At 51.1% G+C, this 12,839-nt stretch overlaps 1 protein-coding gene across 1 annotated transcript in view; it reads right to left on the bottom strand.

The window, feature by feature from the left end:
* The window catches only part of Zfhx3 (zinc finger homeobox 3), a 155,784-nt gene that overhangs the window by 9,292 nt on the left and 133,653 nt on the right, over positions 1 to 12,839 (bottom strand). The window contains exons 7-8 of the mRNA XM_041650527.1: positions 7,060 to 7,162; positions 387 to 5,852 (exon numbers count right to left, since the gene is read on the bottom strand). Of these exons, the coding sequence (XP_041506461.1) occupies positions 387 to 5,852; positions 7,060 to 7,162 (5,569 nt within the window). The remainder of the gene's footprint in view (positions 1 to 386; positions 5,853 to 7,059; positions 7,163 to 12,839) is intronic.

The raw sequence follows: 12,839 nt of genomic DNA, 5'->3' as shown, positions 1-12,839 counted from the left end.
GCTAGGCAATTCCCTGGTCTTCTATTTATAACAATTACCTACGTGGGATCATATGACCGCAAGGTTGGAAATTAGTATGTCAGATGTTTCTTAGCAACGGGCACCCTGAGAGTGATGTCAGAGGACATCCTCCCAAGTGGGCACTTCCATTGCAGCACAGGAGAGTCCCAGGAATCCAAGTACCCACTGGCGGGGGATGGGGGGGGGGGTGGGAGAGATACATGGCTGGATGGGAACTGCAATAGGACCTGTCACTGTGTTTCCTTTAGGGGGCTAGAGAGGCAAGCCTCCTACTTGACCACCACCCAGAGCATTGGTAACCCTCATAATAAAACTGAGCGTCTGCCTACCGAACTCTGAAAACAATCACCAGGAGCAGGACCCACCTGTGTTGGATGGAGTAAAGCCCGGCAAAGAGGGGCTGTTGAGGCCGGGAAGCAACACGGGAGGAATGCCCTGGAGCGCTGGATACGTGGTAGGAAGGTTAAGAGCCTGGAGAGGGGCGTTGTCGAACATCCCTTGCTGCTGAGCTGCCAGTCCAAGGACCTCGTTAGCCTTCTTAATCCGGTCCAGCTCTTGCTGAGCCATCAACTGGCGCACGGTGGCGGGGTCAAAATATTCTTTCTCCTTGTCCAGCTGGCTTCCGATGGTGTCCTTAACTTTGGAGATATGCTGCTGGGAAAAGATATGGTCGCGTACAGACAGCCTCGCGCTGTACTTGATACCACACAAAGTGCACTCTGTTTTGGGTCCCTCGTAACTCGTTTGGTTGATACCAAAATGCTTGGCCATGCTTAACTTGGACTTCTTCTCTTTCGCCCGGGCATTCTGGAACCAGACCTGAACAACTCTCTTTGGCAGTCCAATGTCATTGCCGAGGACCTCACACTCCAGCATGGTGGGTGTCCTGTAGTCATTGAAGCACGACTTGAGGACCTTCAGCTGCAGATTGGTCATCTGAGTGCGAAAACGTTTCTGCCCGGGGCGATCCCCGCCGTCACCAGATTTACCTGCAGACCCGCTTGCCCCGGGGCTTGGGGAGCAGGGGTCCGCGAGGCTCGAGGTTTCGCTATAGTCCACTGTACCTTCATTGTCATACTCCTTGCTATAAAAGCTCGGGGCTGGGCTGACCAGACCAGATGACAGTCGGTCTTCGTACTCGGACATTGCCATCATGGCCGCTTTGGTCAAGCCCTCGTTGGGTGCAGAAGATTTGGCTTCGGTCGCTATTCCCGACGCGCTGTCGTTATCGGCATTGCCCTCGTCCCCCGTAGTGGTGTCCGTGATTGCGGTGTTGACAGAGGAGCAGTCGTCATTGTCCAGCTTCGTCTGGTCGAAGTTCAGATTAACCGAGGCCATGGAGGGGCTTTCAAAGTCTTCGATCCCTTCCACCTTGATGGAGGAGGGACTGAGAAGAGTCCTGGGGGACAGCTCCATGGTTTTGCTCACAGGCGAGAGGGGCACACCCTGACCGTCGCTACTGCTTGGGGGGAGGTGGGAAAAGCTAGTTCCGTCAAAAATATCTCCCTTCATCTGGAGTCCCCCGTCACAGTCTAACAGCATGGCGGACAGGGTCAGGTTGTAGCCAGCTCTCTTGGCTTCGTGCCAGTGCCTGGACCGGATGTGAGCCTCGAGGGCAGTCTTGGCCTTGAAGAGTGCTCTGCAAAAGGGGCATCTCCGGTGGGCCTGCGCTGGGCCCACAGCCCGGAACTGACCTTTCCTTTCCCGGGCTCGGGTGTTCTGAAACCACACCTGGACCACGCGCTTCTTCAAGCCCACCTCGTGGGCGATGTGATCCAGCATCTTCCGAGTTGGGTTCGAGTCCAGCAGGTACTTCTGGTAGAGAATCTCCAGCTGTTCTGGTGTAATGGTCGTCCTCAGACGCTTGTCTCGCTGAGGCTCTTCTCCGCCCGTCCCGCTGTCGTTCTCGCCGGGGCTCGCGCTGGCCTTCTCCTCCAGCTTCCTCTTGAGAGTGTTCATCGTGGAGGTCGGCGTGGAAGGAGAAGTGGCTGAGCTGGCGGGGATCTGAGGTATGGCCCCCGAGAGCAGCTGGCTGGCCAGGAGGGGGTTACTGGGATCAAACAGCATGAAAGGCATATCCAACGACCTGTCCAGAAACTGCGGGTGGATGAACTGGTTCTGTGCGCTCAGAAAGTGAAGCTGCTGATGCTCCTGCCAGTGCTCGAAGGATGGGAACGCCAGCTTGCACTGGTCACACTGGTAGGGGATGAGCTGAGGAGGTAGGTTTGCCAGCTGCTGAGGAGTTGATGTGTGGAGGGGCTTGAGGGGCAGATGGGAGAGCTGAGAGGGGCTGGGGCTTGACTGGGGGAGGGGGCACTGCGGAGGGGGTGCTTGCGGAGGCGGCTGCGGCAAGGAGGGGGCAGCCAGCTGTGGGAGCTTGGGCTGAGGTGCGTTAGTCTTTTGCTCTGGCTGCTCTTGCTGCTGCACCTCTGGCTTTGGCTGTCCTTGCTTCTCTTGGGTTTGGTTTGGCTGTGCGCTGGGAGGGTCTGCCTGCTTTGGCTTCTCGTCGCTCGCCTCTGCTTTAGAACCGAAGGTGGTCAGTTCCTCCGTCTCCGCGGTGAGCTGCAAGAATGCAGAGGGAGCTGTGCCAGCTGAGGGCGCTGGGGTGCTGTACGCCTGGGAGGGCATAGGGGTGCTGCAGGAGGAGCTGGTAGGGGTGAGCATCTCCATGGCGTCCATAGAGTCCTCATTTTGGCTGTCATCCTGCCCCTCTTCATCCTCATCCTTGTAACACAGCTTCTTTTGGTGCTTGATGAGATCGAAGATGCGCTGAAACACGAGGCTACACTTTTTGCACTGGTAATTCAGGTTGCTCGTTCGAATGTATCTGTCGTTCGTAAGCTCGCGCCGCTCTCCATCTTTGCCCTCTCCCTGGTTCTCGTAATTTTTCCTGGCTTTCTGCCGGGCGTTCTGAAACCACACCACTATGACACGGGTGGGGAGGTTCAACAAATTCGAAAGCTGCTCAAACTCATCGTCCTTCGGGTAAGCGTTGGCATCGAAGAAGTCCTGAAGGACTCTGAGCTGGTAGTCGGTAAACCTTGTTCTCGATGACCGCTTGCTTCCCCAGTACTCCTGCTTCTGGGGTTCTGGCGACGGGGGCCGGGAGTCGATCTTGAGCTCCTCCAGACTGGTGATGGGTGGGTTGCTGAAGTTATACGGGGAGTCCTTGTTGCGCTGCCGCTCCTTAAACAGAGTGTTTCTGAACCAGTGCTTGATCACTTTCTGGGGCAAGCCAGACTTGTCCGCCATCTCTTTTATCTGCTCCTCACTGGGTGAGTTGTTGATATCGAAATACTGCCGCAGCACACGGAGCTGGTCATCGGTGATCCTGGTGCGTGGCCTCTTACTCTGTTGCGGGAGCAGGGTCGGATTGAGCTGATGTTGGTACAGCTGGGCCAGATCGGCGGGCAAAGGCTCCACCGGGCCAAGCTGAGGGGGCAGCTGAGCTGGCAGAGTCTGCAGCGGCACCGTCTGCATCATCAGCGGGGAGAAGATGGGCAGCTCCATCGGCATGGAGAGCTGGGTGAGAGGCACGGAGGGCTGGGCCGGGGCAATGGTGGGTGAAGTGATGGGTGGCGCAGATGCCGGGATGGCTGGCGTAGAAGCTGGCTGGGGGGGTGCCACAGGAAGTGGGGGCGGAGGAGGAGGCGGGGGCGGGGGCGGCGGCTCTGGGGTCTGCGGCCTCAGCGGGTACAGTTTGTCATAGTGCTCTCTGTATTGCTTGGCGAACCTTTCCAGCTGTTTGAAGGGAAAATAGTTCTGGTGCACATGTTCCTGATGGCTCTTTAGAATCAAGATGTTGGAAAAGAGCTTGCCACAGGAGTCACACTCAAGCTTCTCCGGGTTCTCGCCCTGCTCCGTCTTTCCGTTCTTCTTCTGTACCTTCTGCTTGTTCTCATTGTACTGAATGACCAGCTCAAAGCCAAAGTTCTCCAGCAAGGCCTTGGTAGCATTCCCTCTGGCATCTGAAGCGATGCGCGGAGGGAGCATAGACGCCTCAGAACCACCCCCTGGTGCCAACTCTTTCTTCTCTTTGGCCTTCAAGGCATCTGGCAGTGATTCCTTTGGTCCTGTGTTACCCTCTACCCCCTCTGGCCCCTCCCTCTCTCGCTGGCTTTCTTTTTCCTTTTCTTTGATGGCCAATTTGGTTTTCTTTTCGGGGTGCTGGCTTGGCTGAAGGAGGGCTGAATGACTCTGGGAAAGAGAGACTTGATTCTGCTGTTGTTGTTGTTGTTGCTGCTGCTGCTGCTGCTGCTGCAGAATCTGTTGGTGGCTCTGCTGTGGGATCTGGACCTGAGCCTTCAGATCTTCCAACAGGCCTGGGCCTGACCCCGTCAGTGTCAGAGCCCCACTGGTCACAGGCAGGCTCACGTCCGGATTGAGCTGGAACTCTGCGCTTGGGATATAGAAAGGGAAGAGCAGATGCTGCTGCTGCTGCAGCTGGAGCAACGTCTCTGTGGTCATGGGAAAGTGAGGAAGCAGAGTGGGGTTAAAAAGCTGAGACTGAATCAGGGCAGCCTGCTGCTGCAACTCCTGCTGCAAGTGCGCCTGCACTTGAGCCTGGGCCTGGGCCAGTGTCTGAGCTTGCTGCTGTTGCTGCTGCTGCTGCTGCTGTTGCTGCTGCTGCCGAGAAGCAATCATATCCGCTAACTTCTTCCGGTTGGCCTCCTTGGGCTCTGGAGGGGAAGTGATGTTGGCACTGATGGGATTCCCCAGAGGCGGCAGCCCCACACTCTCAGTGGGCACCTGGCTCAGCAGGTTGGAGCCTGGAGTCATGCCAGCACTGCTTGGGTTGGCGGTGGTAAAGGTGTTAGCACCGCTGGTGCTCACAGGACTTGGCGTGGAGGAGCTAAGGGACACACCTCCACTGTTCCCAGTCCCGTTGCTGCTGCTGCCACTTGCCGCTTCCAGCTTGGCTGCTCGGGCCTTGGTTTGGTGCAGCACAGACCTCATGTGGATCTCCAGCGTGGAACTCTGGCTATACGCCACATTGCAAGTGTTACACTTAAATGGTTTGTTGTCCGGGCTGCTGGTGGGCTCCGGCTGGCCAGTTGCCGATTCTTGAAGGGCCCTCTTTAACTTATGCAGGTGGGAGACGGAATTGTAGTGCACCAGCAGGATATTCTTCTGAGTGAAAGACTCCTTACAGACAGTACACTTGTAAGGGCGGGAAGGGTCTAGGAACTTCTCCATGGTAAAGTTGGGGCCTTTTCGGAAAGGCAAAGCTCTCTTTGGCTCTGAACCTGAGTCTTCCTGTACTGACCCGGAATCACTGCCTGTTGGACTCTGCTTATCCTCCAGGTCACTCTCTTCCTCCTTGTCTTCTTCAACAATAATGGTGTGGTCTTCGGCCAGGGTGGGGTCTCCCATTGCCAAGAGGTCCCCGTTGGCTAGAAGCCCACCATACAGCTGCTGGATGTCAGCCTCACTCAGCTCCAGGTGACTTGTCTCGAGGTGTTTCTTCAGGGCCTGGAAAGTCCGGAAACTGCGCTGGCAAAGGCAGCACATGGTGGCAGCCCTGATCACGTGGTACTGAGAGTGGAGCTGCAGCTTCTCGATGGTCTTGAAAGCCAGGCTGCACTGGTTGCAGCGGTACTTGTACACGTGGCGATCCGACACAGGCAGCTGCGGCCTCTTGGCGTGCACCTCGTTGAAGTGGGTCTGGAGGGCGGCAGAGGTCTTGAAGACCTGGTTGCACCCTTTCTTCCAGCAGAGGAAGCCCGTGTCTTCTCTTGCACCGCCGGGGTCGGCGGAGGAGGGTTTCAGATCTCCACTGTGCTCTGTGCTTGCAGACGGCAAGATGTTCTTTCCCAGATCCTCTGAGGTTTCTGTTTAAAAAAAAAAAAAAGAGGAGACATGTCAAGCCCAAAGAGAAAGAAGGCTTTGTTCCCAGGGTGGCGCTCAGGGCCGTTCATCTAGCCAGGTTTTATGAATACAGGAAACACCTGACCTGGTGCCAGCATCTCTCCACAGGGCCAGATTCTAGAATGCACACATAAACAAGGAGCGCGCGAACAGAGGTGAATAGGAGGATACAAACAGGTTCAGTTCATACCATATCTGAGTCATGTAACGGACCTTCTAAATAGTATTTAGTTGACTCAGAAGCCTCAGTTTCCCGAAAGGCAGTTTGAAGGTTACTGTGATCTTAACGGCATCCTTTACGATCACTGTTTTTTTGTCATAAAAATTTAGCACATTAGATCTACTGTCACCTACACTAGTGCTGTCCCAAGTCGTGAGGAGGCTAACACATTTTGGGGTCTCTTAAGGGCATTTAGTTTCATGTTTAACGTGACTCTTTTTTTTTTTAGCATCGCTGTTTCCTGAATCCAGGTCCTTGCTAATGCTAGCAGGTAAGTATTAGTGTGGCTTTAGAATGTCAGCTCTATTCGGTAAGCAGTAAGGATTCCAAAAATGCATCACACCCCCCCCCTTAAACGAGATCATCATATCCGTAAGTGCTCTGGCTCTTCCCAGGTCACCTGGACACATCACAAGGACGAAGGCCAGGCATCTGCAGTGTCGGCCTTAGATGTCCTTGAGAGTGTGTTCAAGACTCAGGAGAGCTTCGCGGGGACCTAAGAACCACTCTGTGGCCATGACAACTGTAGGAGACACATCCGTGGCCACGGTCCTTCCAAATGCTACGTTTCACTTACAAAAAGGTAATTCCAGAAGACTCCAAGAATGCTATGCAAAGGCAGCAAGAAAGACAACAAAGGAACCTTAAGATCTTTGAACGGCAGGTCTCTCGAGACTTGGTCCTTAACTGAGCACTCTGTGGGGACCTACGTCCCATAACAGTATCTTACGAGATCTCAGGCAGTCCTTTATCGTTGAACCATGTGAACAAACTGTCTACAGGACACATGCTAAGACCTCAAGTGTACAGGTTTTGATGATGGAGCCCCTCAGCCCCGCTCACCCAGAATCTATTCTAAAGAATCCCTAGTCCCCTTGCCCCATAAAAATTTTGGCCCAAGAATTCATCTCGCTTCAGTCTGCAGGAGTAAAAAGATGAATGTCGCTAACCAGGTGGCTTTCCTGCCTCTTCCAAACTGGAATTCCCGTCGCGGTCTGGAACAGCTGCAGGGAGGAACATGCTGCTGGGCATCACCATCTCAGGAGTGGTCACCTGAGGAGGAAGAAGCAGAGAAACAAGAGGAGTCAGATCGCGGAGGGAATGGACACAAAATACGAAAGGTTTAAAAATTATTTAATAAGCAGAATTAGCCTTCACCAGTGTTAAGCTGCCGGTGTCACTTTTCATAGCTCAGTGAAGACTCATGTTTATTAGACAGAGCTCCCATCAGTCAAAAGTGTTTCTACGGTTACATTCTGGACATAATTAGCAGTGCACACTTGAAGAATAATCTTATTATTAATATTTTTCTTTTATGCAGAATTTTGACTTTGATCACTGACAATGTTTTGTCATGGGCTGTGAAACTTCTTGTGCAGCCAATTAGGTAGATAAGTTGAAAGGCCCACCTTAAGCTGCTGAAAACATAATAAGGGCCCTAATTAAATCATACCTAGTAAAGTACATGGTAATCTTGAAGCAGGGAGCATTGTAGCACTGTTTTCAAATGTATTCAGGCAAGGAGAGGAGGGGAGGCAGAGTGAAGGAAAGGGTAAGGAGAGAGGAGAACAAAGGGAGGAAGCTAGGACAAGCAGACACACTGGCAGATCTTCCAGGAAACACCACAACTCTTTACAAGCCAAGAGCACGCACAAACAAGCATTCTCTGTAACTCACTGAAGTCAGAATTTCATCCAGAGCCTTTGTGCCTAAGGTCCACAGCATCAGAGGGAACCTGTACCCAGGATCCCAGCCATCCAGCTAATTCTGCACAGCGCTCTACAACAGGGCACCCTCCCTGACCTTGAGACTGGGCTGTTAGCCCCTAATGGAGCATTTCCATAATTAGCCCTGATCTAAGTAGCTACATTTTAGGTCAGATCCTCAGACTTTTTTCTCTGCCTCCCTGCTGTGTGGCCAGAAGCCAATCCCAACAACTTATCACAGGCCTTCAGTACCCAGGGAAAGGAATAAGGGCTCTCCATCTAAAAAGCAACGATCTCGCCAAGTTGCATGCACAACCCACCAGAGGCCACGTCTTCAAAAAAAATCAAATGATTCTCCCTTTCCCAGTAACGACCCATGCCCGTAGCTGAGTCTGAGGTGGGTCCTGTAGATCACCTACCTCACTGGGGAGGGGGCATGCTAAGTGAGGACATGGATGGTGTGTTGGAGGACCAAAAGGGGGAGTAGATATGATCATATCTCATCGTATACACGTGTGACATTCTCGAGATTAAAAGGGGGGAAAATAAGAGTATTCTTTCTTTGCCTGCCATGAGGCAGGAAAATCCAGCAGCAATAACAATTCCAAATGAATTAGAAACGGTCTTTAACTTGACAATTGGGGGAGAAGTAACATGGTAACAGGCCCCACCTGGAGGCCCTGCTGTACCAATCAGACAAAGCTTTGCTGCAAGAATAATTTCACTTAGAGTTTTGATTAAAATTAATATTTAAAAGATATTTTAATGACTGTAAGATCCTAGCCTTCTTCAAATAGCGGCTGGCGTGTTCTCTAGTGTCAGCAAGGCTCTACAAGTAGAGGAGACCCAAACAACTGTGACCATTAACCAAAAAGAGGTCACATTTAGGTGTGTGACAGTTTTCTTCAGCCCCTTAAGCAACAGGTGAACCACAGAAGGAAGGGTCCTGAGAAGCCCGGTGCTAGGAAGAGCATGTGTATGGTAGGTGAATGGGAGGGGCACGGGCCCAACCCCCAGACAGCTGCGCTGCACACATGCCTGTGGCACCTGCTTAGAGCGAGCTGCTGCTGCGTGGTCCACAGTGGAGTGGAGACTGCCAAACTCGTTCCGTCTATTTTCTTTTTAATAGAAAGCATTTCTGACCAGTGTGGTCGGGGAGTCCAGCGGGAATCCAAGGAGTGAAAGGTCACCGATTAATTTATCGTCTTCAGCCAAGGGAGAGCACGAGGTTGGGGGTAAGAGGGGGAGAAAGGGAGCGGGGGAAAAAGAGCCCCCCCCACCACCTTTTTTCTCAGTTGTAGCTGCAGGATCAGTCCTTTTTGGGGATCTTTAGGAATTATGAAAAATGAATCATGAGAAATAAAAAAAAGCCCTACAGAGTAAAAAAGAATAAAATTATCTAACACCTCAGCTGCACATCATTATAGAAAACCATGGGCTTTTTATAGGCATTACAGTAAGGCAGACAACCCCTCTTGCAGACTCAGTACGACGGATCAGTAATTGTTTTCATACACTTTAATTAGAAAAACTCAGATGGCTATGAATAATAATGGAAAAGAGAGACTTTTGCACTTGAAAGGTTGAAGTCAATCAAGTGTGAATGACGGCAAAAAAAGGGGGGAAAAAAGACACCAATTCATCAGCCCTCTGTTGTCTCGCTGCGACTTTAATCATAATTCCTGATTGGGATTCAAGAAGGCAGTAAGCAGCGGTTCTTTGTCTGCCTTCACCTTCCATCAATTAACTCTCCCCGAAATATAATCATCAACCTCACGTGCTCCTCCGCATCTTAATCTGGCCTCCAAACCTGGAACTCCTGCCCCATGTGTGTTTAAGGAGTGACTTTTATCTACATGCCTTGTCTCGTCTGCACTATGCCTAACCTGTCCTGGGGAGGCAGCATATAAAATTTAATAGGCAAGGAATCCCCAGGAGGCAAAGAGGAAGATCCCTGAAGGGAACTAAGGGTCTGTGTGCAGGCGGGCGCTCGCGCCTGAACCAGGGTTGATGAGGAAACTGCCTCACTGTGTAGATCACCTGTGGGCCCCCATCAGTTCCCAAATGTTAGTATTTCCAGGCCTGTGTCTCTTCCTCCTCCTCTCAGTTTCCAGAGCTTTGCATCCCTCAGTGGTCACCTTGGCCGCCAATGTCTTCCAATCATATTTGGCTCCTGGACTGCACCGAAGGTTCAGAAGGTCACAGCCACAGTCTCTGTGGGCCTAGTTCCTCAGTCCCTCAACTATGCAGAGTGAAGATCTGGGAGGGCTTTCTCTTCCAGCGGTTGCATCAAAGCATTGGGTGTACAGTGGGTCTAACCTGGCCATGGCCCAAGCACAGCAGCCATTCTACACATGGCCACATCTCTGAGACCCTGCAATAACTGGACCCCACCACCGACTTTTCTGCAGGCCACACATAAATACATCTCGTCTTGCTCTCTGCCACCCCTTCTCCTCCTCAAGTGCCTGCCCTCCAGACCCATCCACACCTCCAAATACGGCCAGTACAGCAATCAGCTCCGACACCTAGGCACATAGGACTGATTTTTTTTTTTCTGATGACCATTTTGCGGTGGTTTGAATGAGAAAAGTCTCCTGTAGGCAGACATATCTGAACACTCGGTCTCTAGTTACTGGTGCTGTTTGGAGGCTGAGAAGGTGCAGCCTTGCTGGAAGAAGTGTATCACTAGGGGTGGGCTTAGAGGATTTATTGCTTTACCCCACCTCTGTTCTCTCTCCCTTATTCCCTCCCCCCCTCATGTTTGTGGTTGTGACCCCTCAGCTTCCCGTGCCTGCTGTCATGCCTCCCCACCATGATGGAGCCATAGTCGAAATAAAGTCACCCTCCCATAAGTTGCTGTTGGTCGTGGTATTGTAGTGCAGCACCAGGAACTATGATACCCGCCTATGTAGAAATACCAAACACGTTAAGTCACATCTCTTGGCCATGAATATTTAAACAGACTCAACATTAAGATAGAGTTCTTCTGGTTAGGAAAAAAAAAATCAGTTGAGCTATTACTCCCCAAAAGACTGGCTTGGGCCATGACCCTCTGCTTTCTTCCCATCTCTTCTGGGCCAAATTAAGTATATTCCAGAATATGCTGAGGTGAAGGGAATGCTGGGAGAAACCATTGGCTGAGAAGTAGGTACTGAAAATCTGGAAGCAGAGGCTTTAAAATCTCCCTCACAAGTGAACAGACATGGTTGGAAAGAGAAATGGGGCGTCCAACTCCAAGGCTAAAGTTCAATCCTCCCTCTCATGTAACAGCAGAACCCAAAGAGTGTCACATCAAGCCAAGAAGCAATTCCAAGGCAGTCTCGAAGAGCCTTGGCTGACTCTGGTTGTTCATTTGTCTTCCACTCACCAGCACCAGCCACCGGGCAGAATCTCTGCTTCTGCCGGCGAGATGCAGTGGCAATACAGGGTTCCTGCTCCCAAGGAGCGCACCACCCAGAGTCGCCTGGGAGACCTCAACCTCTCAGGATGTCCAGTGAAAATTGCAGCCTCCAGGAAAAACATTTGTGAACACAGAGTACCTCACACAATGTCAAGGAACCAAAGGTTCCCTAATGGGAAATCTATGGACTCAGGTAAACCTCCCTCGGCCAACTAGACTAGGTATAGTTCATGACTATACCTATGTCTAACCTCCTCCTAGTTCAGTATTTTGGATTGTAAATAAATCCCTTTCAAGATTCTGTGTGGTGAGTGGACCCCAAAGAACCAAGAATGCATCCTGTATACCCAGGGTCTTAGGAGTTCTGGTTCCCACCACAGTTTGAGGAGATTGCTGCTGTTTGTCATTTCTTTGGGAAAACTGCAGTCAGACAGATTCACCAGCCGGCAGGTCATGGGTGTTGAAGGTCTACATAGTAAGAAATCCATCACTCTGTTAAGGCTTGATGTTAGATTCCCCTCTGTAGGTTGTGGGGTTAATAAAGAAACTGTCTTGGCCCTTCACAGAGCAGAATAGAGGTAGGTGGGGAAAACTAAACTGAATGCTGGGAGAAAGGAGGCGGAGTCAGAGAGAAGCCATGTAGCTCCACCAGAGACAGATACTCGAACTTTACATGGTCAGACACAGCCTCGTGGTGATACACAGATTAATAGAAATGGGTTAAATTAATAAGTAAGAGCTAGCCAATAAGAAGCTAGAGCTAATAGGCCAAACAGTGTTTTAAATAATACAGTTTCTGTGTGATTATTTTGGGTCTGAGCTGCAGGGCAGCTGGGAAACAAACGAGTGGCCTCTTTACAGCAAAGACTACCTCAAGAAAAGGAGCCGAGGTTGGATCAATATAATCAACACCTTCCATACGCTGAACATAGAGCTATCGTCTCAGAAACCCTGAGGAACCTGGCGACAGTCTTCACTGAGAGAGCATCCCCTGAAAGGGTAGCTACCCAGGTGACAGGTAGATTTGCCAAGACCTAGATTTCCAGGGAAGTCTCAAAGCCATCACTCTTCAGTGGAAACCAACACAACAGAGGGCAGAAGACTAGAAGCCTTAGGACAGATCTCCTGAGGTTTGGACTGAGTCACCCTCTTTGTCCTGGTCAATGAAGTACAGGCTCTGTCTCAACTAGGCATGAGCTTAAAACTTAGCAGAGCCTGAGAGCGCCCCCTTCCTTACGTCCTTCTCACTGCAGGTGAGACACGGCAGCACAGTCTCTGCGGGACCTTGTCTCTGTCTATGGGTCGTCTTAAAAATAATAGCATACTTTTGAATTTTATTGTTTTAAGATACAGAATGCCATACATAGTCCAAGGCAAGCCTCCAGCTCATAATCCTCCTGCCTGAGGGCTGGCATGGAAATGATGTGTACCACCTGGCCTACTTCCAAAACAGTTTGACATATACAACTGTATAAATGTATGGGGCTCAACATGACGTTTCAAAACACATATACTCTGTACTGATCAAATGAGGGTCTTGGCATATTCATCTCCTCAAATATTTATCACTTCTTCAAGAAGCATTGAAAGGCTTCTATTTGAAATATCTACTGCTTTGGAC

This window comes from Microtus oregoni, unplaced genomic scaffold (assembly GCF_018167655.1).
Source record: "Microtus oregoni isolate MIOR12 unplaced genomic scaffold, Mior012 000004F_ref0000308, whole genome shotgun sequence".
Lineage (NCBI taxonomy): Eukaryota > Metazoa > Chordata > Mammalia > Rodentia > Cricetidae > Microtus > Microtus oregoni.
The sequence above is the reverse complement of the archived record's forward strand: the minus strand, read 5'-3'. Positions and strand labels throughout refer to the sequence as shown.